Here is a 25,310-nt window from a genome sequence, read left to right on the forward strand (position 1 = left end):
GCTGATCTGCCACTGCTCAGTTCCACTTTCCCGCCCTCTCCCCATAACCCTTAATCCCCTCTCCTATCAAAAACCCATCAACCCGCGTCTTAAAAATATTTAGCGAGGCAGCCTCCACCACTTCAACGGGCAGAGAATTCCAGAGATTTACCACCCTTTGAGTGAAGAAGTTCCTCCTCAACTCCGTTCTAAACCGCCCCCCTTTTATCTTGAGGCTGTGCCCTCTAGTCCTATTGTCTTTTTTGAGCGGGAAGAGTCTTTCCACCTCTATCCTATCCATCCCATTCATCATCTTATACGTCTCAATGAGATCTCCTCTCATTCTTCTAAACTCTAACGAGTACAAGCCCAGTTTATTCAGCCTCTCCTCATAGCTCAACCCCCTCAACTCCGGTATCAGCCTAGTAAACCTCCTCTGCACTCCCTCCAAGGCCAAAATATCTTTGTGCAGGTGCGGCGCCCAAAAATGCACACAGTACTCCAGTTGCGGCCTCACCAATGCCCTATACAGCTGCAGCAAGACCTCCCTACTTTTATATTCAATCCCCTTATATTCAATCATCTCGCTCAGAGGTGAAAGCGCCAACTAGAAAATAGTCATTTTAAATAGACTGAAATGCTTAACAATCTCTAGTTATATTTTACACTTTTTCACCACGCAACAATTTGCAAACCTGTGAACTTGTACACCTTTTCATCCGATGTGATGAAGTTTGCTGACTTGAGATGACAGCAAGTCAGCAAACCTACCACGAGCAAATGATCTCCGATCATTAGCAGCCTTATTTTCCTTGTGATAACCCGATAGCATGGTGGTTAGCATTGCGGCCTCACAGCACCAGGACCCTTGTCCAAAAAAATGATGTAGTCTACATTTCAGCCTTGGGTGACTGTGTGGATTTTGCACATTCTCCCTGTGTCTGCGAGGGTTTCCTCCAAGTGCTCTGGTTTCCTTCCACAGTCCAAAGATATGCAAGTTAGGTTGATTGGCCATGCTAAATGCCTCTTAGTGTCCCAAAATGTGTAGGTTAGATGGATTAACTGTTGTAAATGTGGGGTATGGCAAGAATGAGGACATGGATAGAGAAGTTTAGTGTGGACTCGGTGGGCTGAATGGCCTCTTGTGCACTGTAGGAATGCTATGAACTGTGAGATACCTAACAGAAAACCACCTGGAGTATAGGTCATTGATACTGTCCCAGTTTTTATGGTGTGCCAGACATTTGTAACTTGTGCCGCAATTGGATTTAAAAACAATAACAATGTTTATAGTGATAATTTGTGCTTTGTACATTCATATTTATTTCAATGTAAATTTCAGGCCATAGGATAATGGGCTAACTTTATTGTGAAACTGTAGCATTTTACTGAATATATTTTGTGGAAGTTTGGTACTTATTGAATTTTTTTATAATTTCCCCAGGTCTGACTATTTTCGAAACTTTGTAGACTCCTGCCTTCAGAAAATTCCTCAAGACAGACCCACTTCAGAGGAACTTCTGAAAGTCAGTAGGATTCTCTATTCAGTGCAGATATATTTTTAATCCCTTAAGCATACTTTGTTTATAAAGAATTTGATTTTTTTTTTGTTTTTATTCTTCCTTGATGACATGATTTATCCTGCAGCAATATAATTTTCCTAAGCCACATATTTGAAGTTATGCAAAATCTTCACCAATTTTGAGCATTGGAGCAGAACTGTACAGGGTATTAACAATTAAATTGCAGGCCTTCTCTGCAGATTAATACCCTAACCTAAGAATATAATGGGAAAATCACCTTTATTTTGTAGGCAACCAAGGGTTTCCTGTGGAATGAGTGCTTGGCATGCTGATGGGTTTTCTTGAGACGTTTTTGGGAAGAAATCTTGAGAGATTTAGATTGAAAGTCTGAAAAGCATAAATGAAGAATGTTACCTTTTTTGGACGTCTAACAAAAAAGTTTTGATACAGTTGTGATACAGTTTCTACATCTCAAGTCCTTAGTCTATTGTGATTTCATTGTGTAATACACACAAAGTAGCATTTCAGAGTCTGCCATTTGCTCAAACTTGCGTAATGCAGTTGTCACACATTGTTCATGTTTTGTTCAGAAACTAGATTTCCACTGGGTAATGTTTCGTCTTATCTTGACAAGTACTGTACATTTTATTTTATGTTCCATCATTGTATACTGATTTCATACAAAATAAAAACTGAAGATGGGTTTTTGTCATTGTGGAAGAGGACGTTTAAAAAGAGTGCTGCAGTCTACATTTGCAACTTATGTTTTCACATGCAGGTTTTTTTTGCATTCGTGGTTTGTAGGCCAGAGTATGGAATTTGTGTTTTTTTGTTAAATTCTAAGCATCGCATTTCCATAACTTTAACCAGTTCTGCTAGTTAGTTCTCATGGACTTACTAAATAACTCCTGATTGTTTTCCGGGAGGTTTTTGTCCAGCCCTTATTTGCTTGCAAACTAATCTTTAATAACAGAACTGACATTTATTAACATCAAATGTTGGAGTGCACTATTCTGCAAATTTAGCATTGTCGCTTTGAGAAGTTAAAGTATAACCTGAATCTAGCTTTCAATGCTGAGAGTTTGAAGTTGCATGGAATATCCTCTGAACATCCTCTGCCCTTTTTTTAAATTTGCCAGGAGTTGATTTTAAATGGAGGGTTGTCATTCCCAGCTGCATTTTCCAAATACTTAAAGTGAAATGGCCAAGTGGAAAAGGAAGCTCACAGTGTAAGCATACTCACACAGAGCTCCCCTGAGTGAGCGAATTCCAATTGGAACCAGGCAGTATAAATTAAGTTTTGCTTAAATAAAACCTGTATGACAGCCACTGTAGCTTCAATATAAATGCACCCTTAGCTATGATTGAAAACTAGCACTGGGCTTGCTTTCAGTACATAGTGAAACCTTTCCACGTCAATGTAATATGATCAAATGTTTTTACCACGTAAAGGAATCATAGAAACCCTATAGTACAGAAAGAGGCCATTCGGCCCATCGAGTCTGCACCAACCACAATCCCACCCAGGCCCTACCCCCATGTCCCTACGTATTTACACACTAATCTCTCTAACCTACGCATCTCAGGACACTAAGGGCAATTTTTGGCATGGCCAGTCAACCTAATCAACACATCTTTGGACTGTGGGAGGAAACCGGAGCACCTGGAGGAAACCCAACCAGACACGAGGAGAATGTGCAAACTCCACACATGCAGTGACCAAAGCCGGGAATCGAACCCAGGTCTCTGGAGCAGTGAAGCAGCAGTGCTAATCACTGTGCTACCGTGCTGCCCCCATCTTCATGGGGAGATGGCAGCGTAGTGGTAACATCACTGAGCTAGTAATTCAGAAGCCCAGGCCAATACTCTGGGGACGAGTTTAAATCCCACCACAGCAGCTGGAATACTCAGTAACGGTGACCGTGACAACGATCATCAATTATTGTAAAAAAAAACCTATCTGATTTACTAATAAGAAAAGGAAATCTGCCTTCCTTACCTGGTCTGGCCTATGTGTGATTCCAGACCCACAGCAATGTGCTTGACTCTAACTGCTCTCTGCAATGGCCTAGCAAGCTGCTCAGTACAAGGGAAATTAGGGCAACAAATGTTGACCTTGCCAGTAACACCCACATCCCATGAAGGAGTAAAGGATGTGAGATGTCATTCGTGGTGTTAAATTTCATAGTGTGAATAAGAATACAATTTTGTTACCCCTTCCTCTGTTAGGCACTTTTTTGCTTATAAATTTTTTCACCCTAATTAAAACTGATTGCTGTAGTAGCTAACTTTAATTCCAAAACAGGTGTCACTTTTTTCAGCTGTATCTAGATCCAGATTCTTTTATCCACACTTGGTTATCTTGATAACATTTGATCTCTTCACACTTTTTTAAACCAGTGTTTTACCATTTCCTTCTGCCACTGTCATTCTCTTTGCGCAATTAATCTTTTCAAATGTTTTATTTTGTATAAGAAGCAGCTTAGAGAGCAAGTAAGTAAAAGTTTTGCATTGACAACAGGAAAAAGGCCACCAGAGTTAGTAGGTTAATTCCAAAAGCAAAAATGAATATGTCACACTCTCGAGTAGCAGATTTTCATGTTTAATTTCTCAAAGTAAGTGGATTTAGACTGCTTTTATTGAATTGAGCACATTAAAAAATACACTGAAAAATTTAAGAGACTTGCAAATTTATCATTAATTTTTAATTACAGTAAAATCTTTATTATCTGGCATTTGCAGGGAATGGCTGGTTAATTAATAGTACTGATTAATCAAAAATATTGGTTAAGGGAGAGTTCCATTTACCAGTGGACTGCTGCACAATACTTGCAGCGTAAACTAATATGCAAATACTCAGGAAGTAAAGAATAGTATTTCTTTACTTCTAATCTTTATTGGTGCATTAAAATAAAGTATAAAAATAATATAGGGTACAAGTAGGGCCTCCAAATAACTACGTAATTGCTTCTGATTGGTAAAGTGATGATTCACATTAGGGGAACACCATAAATTCCAGTTAATAGCAAATTCTGATTGATAGCATGGTAGAGATAACACTGTTTACTGGATTAATAATTGGATTATTTATTCAAGTTTTTGTTATTCATGGCATAGTTTGGTTCTTCATGCGTCTAAAGTAAACGTCCTCTTTAAATTGGAGAAAGCCAAATGGAGCTCACCTTAATTACATTCATGAGGGATGCTGTCAATTTCTCACTTGTGACCTGGTATGAAACGTTAGCAAATAATTCTGGCAACTTCCAGCCCCTCATCAGTGCTGAATTTTTATTGTTGGCTTTTAAAATATTAACTTGCTATATTTTATTCAGTAAATTGTTTTCTGTTCAAAATTATGGGCCATAATTGAAGTAAGCTGCCAAGTCTGTAAAGTATTTGTTTGCATAAATGATAATTGTATGTTTTAGTGCAGAAACTAATATTGCTGACAGTTGCAGATTAAAAATATGCTCTATGCAAATGTACTTGATGTTTTCTCGGCTCTATTCTATCTTTTTGTGAATGTAACTGAATCAAAGCAGTTTTTAGAATCTTATTATTTAGCTATTATAAATTGTACTCTGAATTAGAATATAATTGAAAACTAAGCTTTTTTTAAGTCTGTATTTTTTAATTCCTAGCTTTTCTTTGGAGTAATTAAATAATACCTCAGTTCAGTTTAAGTATCTTTAAAGAACAAGTGAAATCGAATCAAGTAATTTTATTGCCTGTGAAAGCTGTAAACAGCACAAGCGACAGGCAATACGGCTTGAGAGATCAACTAGAAGAATGAAGTGTTATCGGTAATGTCTCTATCCTGACAGCAAACGAGAGTCCAGAGGCAAGGCAGTCATTCCAATTCAAACAGGAAAAAGCTGAAGTCAAGGGAGTACAAGTCGATAAGAGTCTGAGAATAAATCAGAACAATTTTGGAATAATGCTATTGTTGGTCTCTACTGGAGTATTTTTCCATGTGACATATATACATGTTGCTGAATTTGAATTCTGAAATTATTGGATGGGTTCAATCTTTGAAATTTCTTCCGAACGTTTTGCTTTAAACGCATATGAATCATGAAAGGAAATGGCTAATTGTATTTGCAAGAGTTGCAAAAATTGTCAGGCTAAGACATTATTTTAATTTGCCTCATTTTGTTTAATTCGTAGCACGCTTTTGTTGTTAGAGAGCGCCCCGAAACAGTGTTAATAGATTTGATCCAGAGGACGAAAGATGCCGTAAGAGAGCTTGATAACCTCCAGTACAGAAAGATGAAGAAAATCCTTTTTCAGGAAGCGCACAATGGACCTGCAGTTGAGGTCCAGGAGGAAGAGGAGGTAGGAAAATTGTCTGTGATCTTAGTTATGTGAGTAGAACTTCAGCATCTGAACTTGAAGAAAATAAGTAATTTATTTCCTTAAAACCATAAGATATGGTAGCAGAATTAGGCCATTTGGCCCTCCAAGTCTGCTTAGCCATTCAATCATGGCTGATAAGTTTCTCAATCCCATTCTCCTGCCTTTTCCCTGTAACCTTTGCTTCTCTTGCCAATCAAGAACCTAACATCTGTCTTACATACACTGAACAACCTGGCCTCCACTGCCTTCTGTGGCAATTAATGCCATACATTCACCATTCTCTGGCTGAAGAAATTCATCCTCAACTTGGTTCTAAAGGGCCATCCCTTTATCCTAAGGCTGTGCCCTGGGATCCAAATCTTTCCTCTTCATGGAAACGTTTTTCCCATGTGTATACTATCCAGGCCTCTGAGTACAGACTGAGTCCTCACACGTCAAGCTTTTCATTTCTGGGATCATTCTTGTGAACCTCCTCTGGACCCTCCCCAGGGCCAGCACATCCATCCTTGATTTCTTTGCCATTTCAGTACCTTTCTATTTTAGGTGATTAAGACTAGCAGGCCGTTTACAGCATTAATTGGAATGCTTTTAAATACACATTTAATGAATGCTACTTCAATTCTAGATTGTGGAATTGTCCTTTGGATTTGTTCTACTTTAAGTGACAGAAAAGATTTTTTTTTACAAATATTCAATGTGCCTAGTTAATATAAATCACCTGTATATAACAAAAAAGGCATGCTTTGTTACAGATTTAGTTTAGTTATTCTCTTCAATCTATTATGAATTCATAAAATACCATTTTAAGACAATAATGTTGATTTTTTTTGTTCTACTTAAAAGGAGCCTGAACACAGTGTTGGTAGGACAGGAACTGTTAACAGCGTGGGCAGTAATCAGTCTATACCAAGCATGTCTATCAGTGCTAGTAGCCAAAGCAGTAGTGTCAATAGTCTTCCAGATGCTTCGGATGATAACAGTGAGATTGCCATGATGCAGGAGGGAGATCATACAGTGATGTCAAATAGCTCCGTTATCCATCTAAAACCAGTAAGTTTCTCTTAAGAACTTTTCCCCGCATTGCTTTTGTTTAGAATGTATGTAAATATATTGTTTTCCGTAGTCTTGATATTGGGGTGCAGTGGTAACCTAAGTGTTTGATGTCATTTGAAAAAAAATCCTAGTTTGTATATTTCTGCAAATGTCTGCAATGTTGAAATTTTTTTTTGAAAGCAAGTTCAGGTTTTTTCAAAACGTGGTAATTAATTTTGAAAAGATGTTTCTTCCAATTAATCTCTGTATTTAAATAGGAATTAATATTATCCCATAGGGAAAGGACATTATCTTTTTTGATGCATACTATCATTTGGTTTATATGATTCTATGAATCATTTGTGCTGTGGCTTTCTTTTACAAAAAATTGCACCTGCATCTTCGTATTTCCTTGTACATGTCAGTAAAGTGATATATACTATATATGCTCAATTTTTTTGTATGGATCAGTTCAGAATTATATCTAAACAAATTTAGCCAGTTGGCTGTTTCCATCAAGAGATGGTAGTAAATTGTGTAGCAGAATGTATCATCCATTGCTATTCATTAAATGAACAGAATGCTGTGGACTAGGTAACTAATATCTAGTTAGAAGTTACCTGTGTGACTATTACCTGGAACATTATCAAGATGTTCATTTATTTGTAATGTGCAAAACCACCCTGAAGATGTGTTAACTTAGAATCCTGTCATCATTTTCTGCAATACTTTGACAAATATTCAAAAGTGAACAAATGAAAATGAAAAATTGTGGCTATGATTCTTAGGAAAAATGCAAACTGCATTACCACGTAATTGAGGTTGTTGCTCAGTTCCCTTTTCACATTTAGACAATTGTTTCTCTAATTACTGAAAGCATATATTTTTATGCATATAAAAATGCAGGCATCAGTGTCTGGGCCAGCATTTATTGTCCATCCCCAATTGCCCTTGAACTGAGTGGCATGCTAGACTATTTCCTTCATGAAAGGACATTAATGAGTTCTTACAACAATCGACAATGGTTCATCTGTCAATTCCAGATTTTTACCAAATTCAAATTTCAGCGTTGTGGGATTTGAACTCTGGATTACTATTCCAGTGACAATACCACTCTGCCACCTTGACATCTGATCTCAACTCAACACCTCAACTGCATCACTCATGCGACCTTAAATGTAAATGCCACAATTGGGCAGGAGGCAAGCTCAACACCCGTTTAACGGTGCCAAGCCTCGAGGTGACGGGAGCAGCCACCTTATCGCCAGTGTCAAAAGGCAGACATAATGCGACCTGTCACTGCCGAGCCAAATGAAGCAAACAGCTCCTTGAAAGGCCTGCAGTGTTGATGTGGAGGAAGGTGGCCACTCAGGAAAAAGTAAAGACACTGCACCTAAACAACTGCAAGCTGGCCTATGATGAGACGGTTTTAAACACAATAAGAAACTTTCAGATTTCCGTGCAATGAATGTGACAGCTGAGCACTAACATGCACCACTTGGATTCACCGATTTGCTTTTTAAAATTCTGCCTTCATCCTCCCCAACAGTTGCTTTTGCTCATAGTGTCATTTGTTGAGATGGAATTTTTAAAGTTTAGTGATGTGAAAGTTGAAAGCATAAACCTTGATTTTCTGATTCATTTTAATTGGAATGCATCACTGGCAAGCCTGGACATCTATACAGAAAGTTGGCTCCATGTGCTTTGCTGGAGAGTACTTCCTAAGTTGGAGCTTTTCTGTGACTGGCCTTGGAGCCTGACCACATCATAAGATTGCGAACATCCTCAGTGTTGGTAGATAAGTGCTAAAATGAACTTCGAACTTTTTTTTTGATCCTTCCTCCAAGGTTCTGTATAAGGCAGCCCTGTAACAGCAATTCTGCGGCCATGTATGTGGAAAATGTTTGGGCTTCCTCTTGCTCAGCTTTGAGCACTGGCTGGGCTTAACAGGAGTCCCTTGAGTGCAGCATATCTCCTTTATTTGCATGTCCTTTCCGTTTGCACATCCAGGGTGTATAGCTTTTGTGCTGATTGGCCCCAGCTGGGAAGTACATGTCATGTAGTCACCCACAGTGAATGAGCGCCACTTTCAGTTCTGGCAATTTTAAAAAATTGTACAATTAAAATGTACTTTTACAGTTATGTTGGTCCACTTATTTTTCACACTCATCAGGATCATGATCACTACGGTGAAGAAGTTGACCACAGACCCAGAGGTTCAGAACCACAGTCACCACCTCCAGTTTCACGCCATAAATCGCACTATAGAAATCGAGAACATTTTGCCACAATACGTACGGCTTCCTTGGTGAGTAATTTTGTTTGAAATGGTATGTGAGTTCCTCCCATGGAAAGTACTGGTGTGTTGCAGTAGTTGGGAGTTTTCTTTCATGTTAGATGGGAGAGGGTCCATGGATGTTGCTACATGAACTTCCAGAAATCAATTAATATCTTTCCATGTGAAAATTATTTGCAAAAATGAAAATGCACATAATTGGAGCCAGCTTTGTGACATAGAGTGGCAAGTGGTTGAGAGACATGAGACAAACATCAGGAATATAGGGAGTGTTTTCTGGAAAGTGATCTTTCCTTCACTTTGGAAAGTAAGCCTGCATGAATTCTTAATGAACAGATTTAAAATCACTTGTAAGTTGTCCATTTGCTCACGCGCAGTTAATGAACATAATCTTATTGAGATGTAAATGATTTGGGAAGTGATTTTAGAAACTCACACCATCCCACCATCTACTGGCCACAACTAGAAATTACATGTTGCAGGATTTCCATTCCAGGTTGGCAGTTCAAAGATTAAATGCTGACAAAAAAAGGTCTTAAGATCGACACACGAAGAAAGCAGCTGGAAAAGTGTGTAGATTTTTAATAATGAACTAACTGAACTCCCATGGCATTGCACATGGAGTCAAAACCATGTGCAGACTTGTTCAGAAAAAGCCAATTTTGAGAGCTAAGCACAATATGATCACCCCTTTGAAATACAATTCAGTCCTCCTTTTTGTCATCCTTGCTGTCTTTCTCTTTCCATTTTTAGTTCTCACTCTGTTTTTACTTTGCCTTTTTCTTCTTGCCCTTTGGTCGGGTGGGTGGTATGATGGGACTAGATCCAGCAATAACTATCGACTCAATTTAGAGTATGGGCTGCAAGGAAAATGTGTTCCAAAGTAACTCCCTTCCCTATCCCTTCCCAGTCACTCATTTTTACCTCGCCTTCTCACCCCTTCATGTTCTCTGATGCCACGACTTTAGAACTCCCCTATTTTCATCACTGTCTCAGCTCTTTCCAAGCAACTCCCTGCTCACCCCTGTATTTCCACATCATGCCCTGACTCCCTTTGCTCTGCCATCTTTTGCCATCCATCCATTTCCTCCCCCAAGCACCAAATGCCACCCTCTATCTGCAAGGACAGATGAGTGGTCGGAGGCTTCCTCACTTTAACCACTTACCATCTTTCTCATCCCCTCTTGGCTTCTCTTTCCAACTTTCTTAAACTGGCTGTGCTTTCAAAATTCAAGTAGCTTGTTAAAAGAATGACTCAAATTAGAATAAAGAGAATAATTGTTTCTTTTCCCCCACCCCTCCTTTTCTTTTAGGTGTATCTTTGCCTCATGGAAGTAAGCCATTATATTTGATCTCTTCTAATTGAACAAAGCATAGTTGATATTATTTAGCCCACTTGAAAGCATCAGTTTTGAAGCCTGGAGTAACATTACACAAAGACACACTCTCTCTCTCTGTCTGTCTCTCTCTGATTCTGTTGTCTGTCTCCTTGTTTCACTTTGCAAAGTTTATAGAAAACAAAACAAAGACAAAATAGGTGGATAACCATTATTCTACATGTAGCCTCTTGTTTTTTTTAAACTCTGTGAATCTTGCCTCAAATGCTTTTTCAAATTTGTTCTCTGGCTTTTAGTCAAAATGATTTTAAAAAACGTTTGGGGGAAAAGAAAGTTGCCAGATGCTAAAAGAAAAAATCCCTCCTTGCAGTCAACTGAACAACAGTGTGAATGCTTCCTTATAAATTAGATACCTCTGCTTCCCTTCAACTACACAATCCAAATGTAGCTCAAAGTGAAACAGCCCTGGACTTAATTCCACGCTCAGGCTTTCAGGAAAGTCTGAATCCTTTCATTAAAATCAAAGCATTAAAAGACAAGACAATGGCTAAAAGTAATCATGTGAAATGAGTATATTCTTTTAATTTTAAATATGGCTTGAGATTTTAAAATGTCAATTGCTGAAACAAAACATCGATGAAAAATAATTTGCAGAAATATTTTTGAATTAATTGGGCAACAACTGTATGTACCTAAAATTTTTGTAAAATGTTGGTGACTGCAGTTGAAAGATTTTGTGGACTTTGTGATCAACAATTTTCAGAGAAGAGTTTGAGCTTATATTTATTGTTATGTAGTTAGTGGTTTATGGCTATTAGCACATCACTTTATTTTCATTGTGTTCAGGTCACAAGGCAAATACAAGAGCATGAGCAAGATTCTGAGCTTCGGGAACAGATGTCTGGTTATAAGCGCATGCGACGCCAACATCAGAAGCAGCTAATGGCGCTGGAGAACAAGCTAAAAGCAGAGATGGATGAGCATCGGCTTCGGCTCGATAAGGAGCTGGAAACGCAACGCAACAGCTTTGCTGCAGAGATGGAGAAACTTATTAAGAAACATCTGGGTATTATGGAAAAAGAGGTATTTTGCATAAATACTGATCTCATAACTTTGTGCAGTGTTTCTACTGATTGAGGAGGTTTTGTTTAAGTTCACTAGTAAGTGGAATAATAGAACCGCATGATTAATATTGTGCCCAGGGGCAATATTACTAATATACCAGTGTCTTAAGTATTGCTTTACATTGCTATTTGGTTTAGCAGAAAAATGACTAAAAATGAGGATTGTGTATGCACTTTCACGTTGATTCTAGTTGGGTGGCATGATGGCACAGTGGCATAGTGATTAGCACTGCTGCCTCACAGTGCCAGGGACCCAGGTTCGATTCCTGACTTGGGTCACTGTCTGTGTGGAGTTTACACGTTCTGCCCGTGTCGGTTTGCTCCGCGTGCTCCGGTTTTCTGTCACAGCCCAAAGACATGCGGGTTAGGGATTCATATTGGCCATGCTGAATTGCTGTTTAGTGCCAGAAGGACTAGCTAGGGTAGACGAATGGGGTTGTGGGTTGGGGCCTGGGTGGGATTGTGATTGATGCAGACTCGGTGGGCCGAATGGTCTGCTTCTGCACTGTAGGTCTCTATGAATAATTGAAACTGAATTATTGGTACAACCTGTTTATTGGTACAAGTTGAAAAAACTTCCCACGTCCTCTTAACCTAGAGAAACTGGTAACCAAGGCTCAATGTATATACATCCAGGTAAAGTAAGCTACAAAAAAAAACGAACATTACGGTTTCTTCATCTTCAAATAACTGCGCAGTTTTGCACTGCAATTCAGGAAAAAATGAGAATACTCTTAGTATAGATTAACAGAGAACCTTTTTCAGAAATAGTCCTGCTGCACCATATAACTTTAGTGGTAATGTGATAGATGTATCACTTGCAATACCAGCAGGTTAATCTGCTCACTAACGCTCAGTTAGGTTCTGACTGGGACACTCAGCTTCTGACTTCATTACATCCTTGCCCCAAAAATAGACTAAAGAGATGAGAGTGACTGCGCTGGACATCAAAGCAGCATTTGATAGAGTGAAGTATCAAGGAGCCCTAGCAAAATGGGAGTTAATGCCAGCAGAAAGGTTGTGATTTTTGGAGGTTAACGATCTCGGTCCTAAGACATCACTATGGGAGTTCATCAGGGCAGCATCCTTGGCTCACCCATCTTCAGCTGCTTCACCAATGACCTTCCTTCCACTATAATTCAGAAGTGGGGATGTTTGCTGATGGTCGATAATGTTCAGCACTATTCATGACTCCTCAAAAACTGAAACAGCGTGTGTCCATATGCAGCAAGACATGGACAACATTTAGGCTTATGCTGATGAGTGGCAAGTTGCATTAGTATGAGGCAATGACCGTCTCCAACAAAAGAGAATCCAATTTTCTCCCCATGGTCATGCTGAATACCCATGATCAACATCCTGGGGGTTTCCATTGACCAGAAGCTTAACTGGACTAGACATATAAATATTGTGGCTACCAGAGCTGGTCAGAGGCTAGGAATCCTGCAATGATTAGCTCCCCTCCTGACTCCTTAAAGCCTGCCTGTAATCTACAAGTCAGGACTCTGATGGAATACTGGCCACTTGCCTAGATGAGTTCAAGTTCGACAATATTCAAGAAGCTTGACACCATCCAAAGCAAAGCAGCTGCTTGATTGACACCCCTTCCACTAACATTCACAGTCTCCACCACCAACGCACATAGCAGCAGTGTGTACCATCTATAAAGTGCACTGCAGGAACTCAGCAACTAGACAGCACCTTCCAAGCCCATGACCAGTACCATCCAGAAACAGATACAGGGAACATCACCACTTGCATGTTTCCCCTCTAAGCTACTCACCATCCTGATTAGGAAATACGTCGCTGTCACTGGATCAAAATCCTGGAACTCCTTCCCTAACGGCACTGTGGGTGTTCCTGCACTGTATCAATTGCAGAGGTTCAAGAAGGCAGCTCACTACCACCTCCTCAAGGACAATTAAGAACGGGCAATGAACACTGGCTTATCAGTGAAGCCCACATCCCATGAATGAATAAAAAAAAACAAACACAAGTGCATTGGAAAAGTCAAGTCTGAAAGTGACAAAGAAAAGCATCTGTTGTGCATCTGGCTACTTAAGATTGTTATTTTACATTTTGACTCCTCATGTTTTTAAATCAGTAATTTTGTTCAAAAAACATTAATATTTTTCTTAGTTTCCCCTTTGCTATTTACTGATTTTCATCTGCATAATTTTTATGATTCAATCAAATGGGGTTGGTCTAGGGGAGGGTAGAGACAGCGGAGTTAATGGGAGGCTCATTTATGGCATCAAGCAAATCCAACAGACGGAAGATGTTAAGACGTCAAATGGAATGCAGGTTTTTCACTAGTAAACTGCCATGCAATTCTAAATTTACTAAACTTGTTGCAGGCACAGCTGTGTGAAGTAAGTAATATGACACATACAGCATCTGCTTTTGAAGGAAAATAAAGTATTTGTCATTAATGCAGTTCTTTAAAACTTGCCTCACTGGCATATGTCATGTGACATTATAAATAGGTTTTTAATTACTGTATTTTGTTGTGCATGAGATATCAATACTACTACTGTTTTGTAGTAAAAACCCATCTGGTTTACTGATGTCCTTCTACACTCTCTTCCTGGGCTGGCTGAGATGCACCTCCAGACCCACATCAATGTGGCTGATTCTTAACTGCTGAAATGACCTAACCAGCCACTTGATTGTACCAAACTGCTATAGAAAAGTTTAAAAAAGAACAAAACTAGGCAAATCACAACAGCAGCACACTCAGCCTGGTCAACCTGCAAAGTTGTCCTTATTAACATCCAGGGACTTGTGCCAAAATTGGGAGAGCTGTCCACAGATAGTCAAAAATAGTCATCCTCACTGAATCATACCTAAAAGCCAATGTCCTCACCTCACTGTCTCTGGGAGTATGTACTGTTCCATTGACAAGACAGGCACGTCAGGGTAATACAGTCAGGAAGGAGTGTCCTTAAGTGCCGTCAAAGTTGACTTGACACATGTTTCAAATGTGGGCAAGGTCAACCTCTGCTGATTACTACCTCCCTCACTATTGAACCAGTAATCCTCTATGTTGGACTTACTGGAAGAAGCACTGAAGGGTAACAGTGCAGGCTATACGCTAGGTGGGTGGCACCAATGCCCATCATCTGGAATGAATTGATAAAACTTCTAGTGCCCAGGCTGGTTGATTCCTGGAGAGCATTTCTTCCTGACTGACCACGCAGCAGGTGGTGAGGCTATCAGCAGGAGGGAAAATCTGCTTGATCTCACTCTCATCAATCTCCCTGTTGCACTGTCCGTGACAGTGTAGGTAGGAGTGACCATCACAGTCTTTGTGGCGACAAAGCCCTGTCAGTCTGAGGATGCTATCTGTTGTGTGGTATCACCATCATGCTAAACAGGATAGATTTCGAACAGATCAGGCAAATCTAAACTGGGTATTCATGCGGTGCTTTGGGTCACCATTAGCAGCAGAATTATTTTCAACCATAATCTGTAGCCCAGCATATTCCTCATTCTCCCATTACCATGAAGCCAGGGAATCTGATTCTGTGAGGAGGAATAGAGAACATGCCAGAAGCAAAGCCAGGCAGACCTAGTTTTCTTTCGAAATAATAGCTCTGGTAAGGAATTGTTTTTTTTTAAATCTCTAAAACTTGTTTTTATTCCCTCCTATTTTGTTAGACCAAAGCAGTTTCTACTGAAGAAAAGAAATTTCAGCAGCACATACAAGCACAGCAGAAGAAGGAGTTAAATAGCTTCCTGGAATCCCAAAAGAGAGAATACAAGCTACGTAAGGAACAACTAAAAGAGGTGAAAAGATGCCTGTATTCTCTGTTCCCTTAATAGGTGCATATTGTTTGAGAGTCACTTAAAGTATTCATTGTGTTCTGAATAAGTTCTTCATATGGTGCTTAATCTGGCATGTGGCTTAAGTAAGCAATAACTATACAATAATAAGATATGATATTAATTCTAAAGGGTGTGTAGGAGCAAAGGGATCAGGGTATGTATGTGCATAAATCATTGAAGGTTGCAGGACAAATTGAGAATGGTTAGTGAAAGATACAGCATCCTTGGCTTTATTAATAGGCACATGGTCAACAAAAGCAAATAAGTTATGTTAAACTTGTATAAACCACTAGTTTGGCCTCAGTGAGAGTATTGCATTCGGCTCTGGGCATCACACTTTAGGAAGGATATGAAGGCATTAGCAACAGTGCAGAAAAATCCATGAAAATGGTTCCTGCCGTGAGGAACTTTGGTTATTTGGATAGATTTTCCATGGGGAGGAAATTTGGTGGAGGTATTCGAAATCATAAGGGGCCTGGACACAAATGGAAGAAGCTGTTCCCTTTGATGGCAGGAACAAGAGTGAGAGGACATTCTTTAAGGTAATTGGCAAATGAAGCAATGGCAACATGAGGAAAAGCTTTTTCACAGTGAGTGGTAATCTGGAATGCACTGCCTGAGAGTAGAGTGAGGCGGGTTCAATCGGGGCATTCGAGGGAATTGAATTATTATCTGTTAAGGAAGAATGTGGAGGGCTACGAGGCAAAGACAGGGAAATGACATGAGATGTCTTGCTTTTTCAGAAATCCAGCACAGACATGATGGGTTGAAAGGCTTCCTGCTGTGCTGCAACCATTCTGTGCAGATTATCAAATATATTGTAAACTTTGTCTGTGGATCAGGTCGATTGTATGATTTAGCTCTAAAATGTTTGTTTACTGAGTATCATTGTTTCACAATACAAGCATCAATGTGAAATTTCCTATAATGCACTATTTAAAAATTGTCATACACTTGTACCAAAAACTAAAATTGCTATTGCCATTTCTTTTAATGCCAACATTCAGTGCAATGGTTATTTCTAATATTGAGGGGAAAAAAAACCTTGATATTGGATTTATTTCATATTTGACAGCCCTATTTTCCTTTATTTTGATTTATTTTCCTTGTGTTGGACACCAGGTTCATTTTAGTAGCCTACCCCAGCACAGCAGAATTGATCTTCTATTCCAGCTGTAAAGAGGCACAGAAGAGGATACAAGACAAAAACATTGTCCTCAGTGTTGCCAAAGGTCTTTGGGGTTTTTCAAAAATAAAATGTAAACTGAGCACTTATTATGGTCAAACTTCATTCACTGCATTCTAGGTGAAATATTTCTTTTGTGTGTCAGGGTGCACAGATTGTTATTTAATTCACGTAAACAAATATTATGTCAGTTCAGATTTTCAGAAAATGGATATTAAATTTTAAAAAGTTAACCTTAGATGCCTACTTCACACATAATGGCTCATGTAAATTTCCATCAAAATTGAAAGCGAAAAAACAGAAAACCATTAGGTCTATCAGTGCTTATCTTGTGTAATTGTAGGTACATCACACTCCCCAACAGCTGCTAACTGCTATGGGAGGTGAAAGAAATTGTGTTCAGCTTTCGGAACTTAATTTATGTCTGTAGGAATAGCCTCTATAACTTCCCAGAGCAAGCAATCAAGCAAGCTCTAGTGTCCGTAATTGCATCTATATTTGTGTTTAAATTAATTCCTCCCTTTTTCCCCTCACTCAAGTTGTAAAATTGTAAATGACCTACTTCATCCATTTGGCCAGTTTTAAGGTTGATTATACCACTTGACGTTTTTTAACCATCAGTGTCTAAAGATTTTCCCATCTTCAAGTTTATAGGATACTGTTTTTCCTTATCCTTTTGAATGTTGCATATAATCCCTCCATGAAGAAGCTGAATCTTAATGCTGTGTTTTAATTTCTCATCTTGAGTTTAAATGCAAAGAGCGTCAAAAAATATTGAAGATACTAAGTACCTCAATATGATCACTTTAAATTGACATATCTGTAGTGTAAAATCCTCAATCTTTTCTCATAGCCCAGGTAGCCTATCAAATTAGTTACCCTCCTTTAGGCTTTTTCCAAGACCAGGATGTTAACTTAGTGAGAAATTCATAATTGTATTTTGCGTGTTGACGTACTATTTAGCATTGAAAATATACAGATCATTCACTTTGTTCAATGCAAGGTTTGAGTGCAGATTTCACAACAAAATGTGCAAATCTGGTTCCTCATTTCTAATACGTGCTGTGTAAAAAGATTGAAAGTGAGAGAGTAAAGAACAATAGATAATTTGAATAGGTTGCAGTAGCACATTACCTGCAACATTTTTGCCTTTGGCAGGAGCTGAATGAAAATCAGAGTACTCCAAAGAAGGAGAAACAAGAATGGCTGTCAAAGCAGAAGGAAAATTTCCAGCATTTCCAGGCTGAAGAAGAAGCTAACTTACTGCGGCGCCAGCGTCAGTACCTAGAACTGGAATGTCGACGTTTCAAACGGCGAATGTTGCTTTCACGTCATAACCTTGAGCAGGATCTAGTACGGGAGGTATGTTGTTAAATTAATGTTCTCAAAATGAGCAGCGAGTATGACTGTGAAACATTAGTGTTTGAGTACAATCAATGTATTTACTCAAGTCCAGTCTTGATATGTTGACTATCCCTACGTATCAGAAATAGTTTACTTGTTGAAGAGAATTTTAAAAATGGAAAACTAACCTGAAATAAAACTAGGCCTGTACAGTTGAGGTCAAAAGGTGAAGGCAGTGAACTCTGCTTCCGAGCAAGCCTTGGGGTCACAAATATCAGTCTTGCCTTTGGAAGATTGTGGATCCAGGCACCACCTCTTGGTCTTGCTTACATAATCTGGGCTGGACATTTCAGTGTAGTCCCAAGAAAAAAATTGCCTGTTGGAGGAGGTATGCCCTTTGGATGACGTATGCCTTTCCAGGTAGAGTGAAAAGCCTAGTGGCACACTTTGAAAAAGAGCAGGGAAGAACTCCACCAATAAACTGCTTGTTCATTTCATTCTGTTTGTGAGAAGTCTGTGTAGATTTGCTCATGTGTTTGAATGCAAAGCCACAGTGACAACACTTCACACTTATTGATTCTGTTCATTGATTTAACAGAGCTCATTGTGCTAGTTATTCACAATTTTATTTTAATTAGTAGTTTAAATAATTATAGAATTTACAGGCTAGAAACAGGCTGTCTAGCCCAACTGGTTCAGCCTTCTGAGACAATGTTTATACTTCAGAGGCCTCCCAGCCACCTTATTTCATCTCAACCTATCAACATGGAATTTTAAGAATGTTTTATTTGTACAATTAAAGTTGAAAAACAAATTATTTTTTGCTTCCCTTCTAATTAATATGGAATGTGAATTTTGTGCTTTGAACACAGGCATCAATTTTGTTCGGTCTTTATTTCTAAAGTAGGTGTAAATGGTTCCTAATCGTGTGTTGCTCTGAGGAATTTTGATGTTGGAGAACAGAACTTATTTGCCCTTTTATGTCTTGTGACAAAACAGTAGAATTGTTAACTAAAGCAAGTGCCATTTATTGTACTGATCTTTTATAGAAACACCAGTTCATAGAATCCCTACAGTGCAGAAGGAGGCCATTCAGCTGATCAAGTCTGCACCAACAACAGTCCCAACCAGGCCTCATAACCCCATGCATTTATCCTAGCTAGTCCCCCTGACGCTAAGGGACAATTTAGCATGGCCAATCCACCTAACCCGCACATCTTCGGACTGTGGGAGAAAACCGGAGTACCCAAAGGAAACACGGAGAAGGTGCAAACTCCACACAGGCAGTGACCCAAGCCGGGAATTGAACCTGAGTCCGTGGCACTGAGAGGCAGCAGTATTAACCACTGTGCCACACCCGCATTGCTTTGGTCAGTTTTATGGATGAATTTGAACTGAAATTTATAGTAAGACAACCCGTACTAATTTTACTTTGAATATCCAGTAGCCATGGAAAAGGAGATGTTCACCTCCACCTTGTGTACTGGATTCAAACAATTGTGGATCTAGAAAGACAATTAGGGCTGTCCAGTCCTAAATGATATCATTTGGAAGCAAATTTTATCAACTGAGGTGTGTTTGGCAAGAATATCTAATAGTTTTCCCCTCATGAACAAAGTATAATTTTGAACTTATTTAATTTTGTAGATTCTTATAGGTAAAATGTGTTGTAGATACTTGACATGCTGACATGTAAGACAAAAGTGTAAAATCAAAAGTGTAACATGATACTGGTACTAAGATGAAGGCTGTCAATTTAGGCTGTGATTTGCACAAGTGAATTCATCCTGCTGGTTGCATGGTGTAAGGATGCCAGGCTCTTCCATCTAGAGAGATCTAGACCTACAGGTCCACCGCTCCCTGAAAGTGGCAATACAAGTGGATACAGTGGTGAAGAAGGTGAATGACAGGCTTGCCTTCATCAATCGGGGTATAAGTCATATGCAGCTGTATGGAATTTTAGTTAGGCCACAGTTGGAATATTGCATACTGTTCTGGTCAGCACATTACTAGAAGGATGTGGAGGCTTTGGAGACAGTACAGAAGAAGTTTACCAACATGTTGCCTAGTTTGGAGAGTATTAGCTATGAGGAGAGAGTGGACAAACTTGGGTTTGTTTTCATTTGAACATCAGTAGGGCAACCTGATTGAAGTTGCCAAAATTGAGAGGCATGAATAGAATGGATAGCTGGAGCTTTTTTCCCAGGGTAGAAATGTCAATTACTAGGGGACATACCTTTAAGGTAAAAGGGGAAAAATTTAAAGATATGGGGCAAGTTCTTTTACACAGAAGTTGGAAGTGCCTAGAATGTGTTGCCTGAGGGGGTGGTAGAACCAGATCCAAAAGCAGTGTTTCAGAGGCGTCTTGACAGATGCATGAATAGGCACAGAATAAAGGGATATGGATTGTGTAGAAGCAAATGGTCTTTAGTTTAGAAAGGCACCATGTGTCACACATGCTTGGAGGGCCGAAGGGCCTGTTCCTGTGCTTTGTTCTAATGGAAGAAAAAAAATCAAGTTCACAAAAATCAATACAGCTCACTTTGAAGCTATTTTGGTGCATTTCCTCAGCACCCAGTTAAATGACAAAGCTGAGGAATTGATCTAAAGATGTTAAAGAGATGCAATGCAGAGTGAATTTAAGGAAGAGAGTAAAAAGAAAAATATTCACAATGTTGGATTTCATATTTTAAGTCTCTCAAAATTGCACACAGGATTATTTATATGAGGCCTCTCATGTTTCAAGATAAGGTATTCTTTTTGTCTTAGGAGCTGAACAAGAAGCAAACACAAAAGGATCTGGAGCATGCAATGTTGCTGCGTCATCATGAGTCCATGCAGGAGTTGGAATTCCGCCACCTCAATACTATTCAGAGAATGCGTAGTGAGTTAATTAGGCTGCAGCACCAAACTGAACTCACCAACCAACTAGAGTACAACAAACGGCGAGAACGAGAGCTGCGACGAAAACATGGAATGGAGGTCCGACAGCAACCCAAGAGTCTGAAGGTACAGATGGTTGTGAAGTGAAAAGATTAAAATAGTCTTTATCTTTTTAAAAATAATTATTTTACCTCGAGTCAAAAGTGCACCCCCTACCACTACCCTTTCATGCATCAAAGAGGGTGACCTACACTTGGGTCGCTGCAATTATTGCTCTTGAGCTGCTGCATGTGGTGTGGAAAACTGGGGCAGTTAACATTTTTCTTCCTTCGTTCTTAAACTCTTTGAAGGCACAGCAAAAGCTAAACGCTTTGTGTTGTGGGATGATGGGGATAAACATTTATCTTATGTTTATGGTGCAACACTGCCCAGACTCTACCTTTTGCAGACTTCAGCCAACTAACATGCATTTTGTGGAAGGCTATGTAACTGAGAATTCAATTGATTTTAACCCTTGTCATTGGCTTACCTATAATTATCTAAGCGTCATTTACTTTCCAACTTTGTTACTTGTTTTGCATGTTATTTTTGTCACTGTTTGCTTTGTTTAGGAAGGTATGCATAGTATTTCTGTAATTCTTGGGTTATCAACTTCCTGATTTTCAGACATAGGGTTGCAATAACCAACTTGTCATGCTCATGTGAGTGGCACTATCTGCTGCTTTCTCTTGTTTGACGCACTGACACTGTAAGAGGTTTAATTATCAAATGATTGCATCAGCACAAGTTAAATTATAAATTTACTTTTTAATTTATTATAAGCTTCTGTTGTTTCTCACATGGCATTAACTTGATAGAAACACTTTTATAAATATACCCCATATAACTCTTTATGTTAAATATTCCCCAACTTTTGGTTACCTTAATGGCGCCATTGCAAACACACTCCTCTAAATACTCCTCAGGAAGGATCCAAACCTGGAAAAATCACTGTCTTAAATTTGATGCCTAGCAGTTAAAGAAAAGTTGCTAATTAATAGCATTTTCAATAGGTCACTCTCTGATAATGCTGTTGCTGATATCAGCCAGGTTTTTGATGAAAGAAAAGAACAAATGTAGTTGTCAGTGTAGGACAGAGAAATGTCTAGGACAGAGAAAATTACAGCACAGGTTCAGGCCCTTTGGTGTTCCAAGCCTGCACCGACCATGCTACCCGACTTAACTAAAGCCCTCTACCCTTCCGGGGACCGTATCCCCCTATTCCCATCCTATTCATGTATTTGTCAAGACGGCCCTTAAGTCACTGTTGTATCTGCTTCCATTCATTCCCCCGGCAGTGAGTTCTTGGCATCCACCACCATCTGTGCAAAAAAAAACTTGTCTCGTACATCTCTTTTAAACCTTGCCCCTCGCACCTTAAATCTATGCTCCCGAGTAATTGATTCTTCCATCTTGGGAAAAAGCTTCTGACTATCTGGTCTGTCCATGCCCCTCATAATCTTGTAGACTTCTATCAGGTTGCCCCTCAACCTCCGTTGTTCCAGTGAGAACAAACCAAATTTTTGCAGCCTCTCTTCATAGCTAATGCCCTCCATACCAGGCAACATCCTGGTAAAACTTTTCTGTACCCTCTCCAAAGCTTCCACATCTTTCTGGTAGTGTGGCGACCAGAATTCGAAGTGTGGCCTAAGTAAGGTTCTGTAAAGCTGCTACACGACTTGCCAGTTTTTTTTAAACTCAGTGCCCTGGCCGATGAAGGCAAGCATACTGTATGCCACCTTGATTACCTTCTCTGCCTGCGTTGCCACTTTCAGTGATCTGTGTACCTGTACCTGCAGATCCCTCTGCTTATCAATATTCATAAGGGTTCTGCCATTTACTGGATATTTCCTATCTGTATTAGACCTTCCAAAATGCATTACCTTACATTTGTCCTGATTAAACTCCATCTGCCATCATTCCACCCAAGTCTCCAACCAGTCTGTGTCTTGTTGTATCCTCTGATCCTCATCGCTATCAGCAAATCCACCAAACTTTGTGCCGTCCAGAAACTTACTAATCAAACCAGTTACGTTTTCCTCCAAATCATTTATTTATGTATATTCCAAACAGCAAAGGTCTCAGTACTGATCCCTGGGAATGCCACTTGTCACAGCCCTCCGTTCAAATATACACCCTTCCACCGCTATCCTCTGCCTTCTATGACTGAGCCAGTTCTGCCATCTTGCCAGCTCACCTCTGATCCCATGCGATTTCTTCATTTTCACCAGTCTACCATGAGGGACCTTGTCAAAGGGCTTACTGAAGTCCATGTGGACAACATCCACTGCCCTATCTTCGTCAATTATCTTTGTCACTCTCTCAAAAAACTTGATCAAATTAGTGAGACAAAACCTACCCTTAACAAAATCATGTTGCTCTCACAAATACGTCCTCTTATTTTCCAAGTGAGAGTAATCCTGCCCCAAAGAATCCTCTCCAATAATTTTCTTAACATTGACGTAAGGTTCACTGGCCTGTAATTATCTGATTATTCTTGCTACCTTCTTAAACACAAGAACAACATTGGCTATTCTTCAGTCCTCTGGGACCTCCCCTATCTGTACTATCTGTACTGTCGCACTATCTGTAACCCCCGTGACTTGCCTGGGTTTGCAAAACCTCACTTACTGTGCTGTCTGGAGACAATACACATCTCTGTAACCTGTGATCAGTGCTCCTTCCACTCACATTGTCAGCCACTTCAGGTCTTGAACAGCAGGTTAGGTGTAAGGATTCGCATTCTAATCAGTAATCTGTAAACTGTCTGTGCTTTATATGCTCTGTCTGAGGCCAGAACTCTCCATTCACCTGACGAAGGGGCTAACCCCGAAAGCTTGTGAGTCTATTATCAAATAAATCGGTTAGACTAAAACCTGGTGTTGTCAGACTTTTTACTGTGTACCTGCCCTATAGCCAGAGATGATACAAAGATTTCTCTCAAGGCCCCAGCAATTTCCTCTCTTGCCCCTCTCAGCATTCTGGGGATATCTCATCAGGCCCTGGGGATTTGTCGACCTCAGTGTTTCTCAAGAACCTCAATACCACCACTTTTTTGATCTCAACGTGACTCAAACTATTTACACACTGTTTTCTAGACTCATCATCCACCAAGTCCTTCTCTTTGGTGAATACTGAGGCAAGGTACTCATTTAATACCTCACCCACTTCCTCCGGCTTCATGCACAGATTCCTTTCCTTGTCTTTGAGTATCTTTGTTATTTTCGAAACTTGTAATGGGGAAATATTTTTTATTGACAGTCTTCCCTAATTTTGACAATCATTATAAATTTGTTCCAAACATAACACATCATTAAAAAATCTTTGTGTGTAAGAAGGACAACTGATCATTTGAATTAAACATTTTTGTATTTTAATTGTAGGGGCTAGTTCATTTTAAAATTATTATTTAAAAATAAAACTACATATATAAAAGTATTTTATTTAAGTATTATAAATAAAAATATTTAAAACTCAGATTGCTTTTGAACTGCAAAAACTGTTGCGGTTCAGTCTTGAGAGTTTGTAATTCTGTTCTGTGGCAACTTAGTGTTGATCACTGGAGTAAATCACTTAAAACAAGTTTTATGTATTTTTCTAGTCAAAAGAGTTGCAAATCAAGAAACAATTCCAGGACACTTGCAAGATTCAGACGCGACAGTACAAAGCTCTTCGCAATCACCTGTTGGAAACTACCCCTAAGAGTGAACATAAAGCAGTGTTGAAACGACTGAAGGATGAACAGACTCGAAAACTGGCCATACTTGCTGAACAGTACGATCACAGCATTAACGAAATGCTGTCAACACAGGCAGTAAGTTTACATTTGAATTTTAATGATCTAGTTTCATTCGAGTGAACAGCTCCTTTGGTTTTGGGTACAGAAGATTCCATGGCATTAAGTTCAAAGAAGAACAGGGAAATTCATCAGTGTCCTGAGCAATATCCATTCCTAACCAATATCACCAAAATAAAATTAAATGGTCACTTGCTTTATTGGTGTTTGTGAAATCTTGTGCATAATTGGCTATGTTCGTATACAAAGCTGTAAGTTTTTTGTTGTAAAAGTGCTGTGGGTTGTCCTGAAGACATGAAATGTTCTTTCTATATCTATGCAAGTTCCTTCCTACTTTTTCTTAGTTATGCCACGTGGTAATCCACAAGTTGCAATGGTGAAACCAAACTTCTTATTAAATTTCCTACCCAAAGATGGTAAAGGGCAGTCAGAACTGAAATCCAGGATAGGATGGCTGAAGATTAAGAAAATTAAACTAACAGTAAATTGCCAACTTTTAAAATATATTTCAAGTAACCTTGATAGCAACAGTAACTATATACGTGAGCTTATAATGTAGCAGAAATGCATGCTGTAAGTTGTATGGA

General features: G+C 39.3%; 1 protein-coding gene across 3 annotated transcripts in view; it reads left to right on the forward strand.

The window, feature by feature from the left end:
- The window catches only part of taok1a (TAO kinase 1a), a 160,372-nt gene that overhangs the window by 120,500 nt on the left and 14,562 nt on the right, over positions 1–25,310 (forward strand). For all 3 annotated transcript variants that reach the window (XM_080210891.1, XM_080210892.1, XM_080210894.1), the window contains exons 10-18: positions 1,424–1,505; positions 5,670–5,837; positions 6,702–6,908; positions 9,064–9,198; positions 11,370–11,606; positions 15,308–15,436; positions 17,820–18,023; positions 20,775–21,014; positions 24,529–24,741. In XM_080210891.1, coding sequence (XP_080067017.1) covers positions 1,424–1,505; positions 5,670–5,837; positions 6,702–6,908; positions 9,064–9,198; positions 11,370–11,606; positions 15,308–15,436; positions 17,820–18,023; positions 20,775–21,014; positions 24,529–24,741 — 1,615 coding nt within the window. The remainder of the gene's footprint in view (positions 1–1,423; positions 1,506–5,669; positions 5,838–6,701; positions 6,909–9,063; positions 9,199–11,369; positions 11,607–15,307; positions 15,437–17,819; positions 18,024–20,774; positions 21,015–24,528; positions 24,742–25,310) is intronic.

Source organism: Carcharhinus amblyrhynchos, chromosome 23, assembly GCF_965287045.1.
Source record: "Carcharhinus amblyrhynchos chromosome 23, sCarAmb.v2.hapA, whole genome shotgun sequence".
Taxonomy (NCBI): Eukaryota; Metazoa; Chordata; class Chondrichthyes; order Carcharhiniformes; family Carcharhinidae; genus Carcharhinus; species Carcharhinus amblyrhynchos.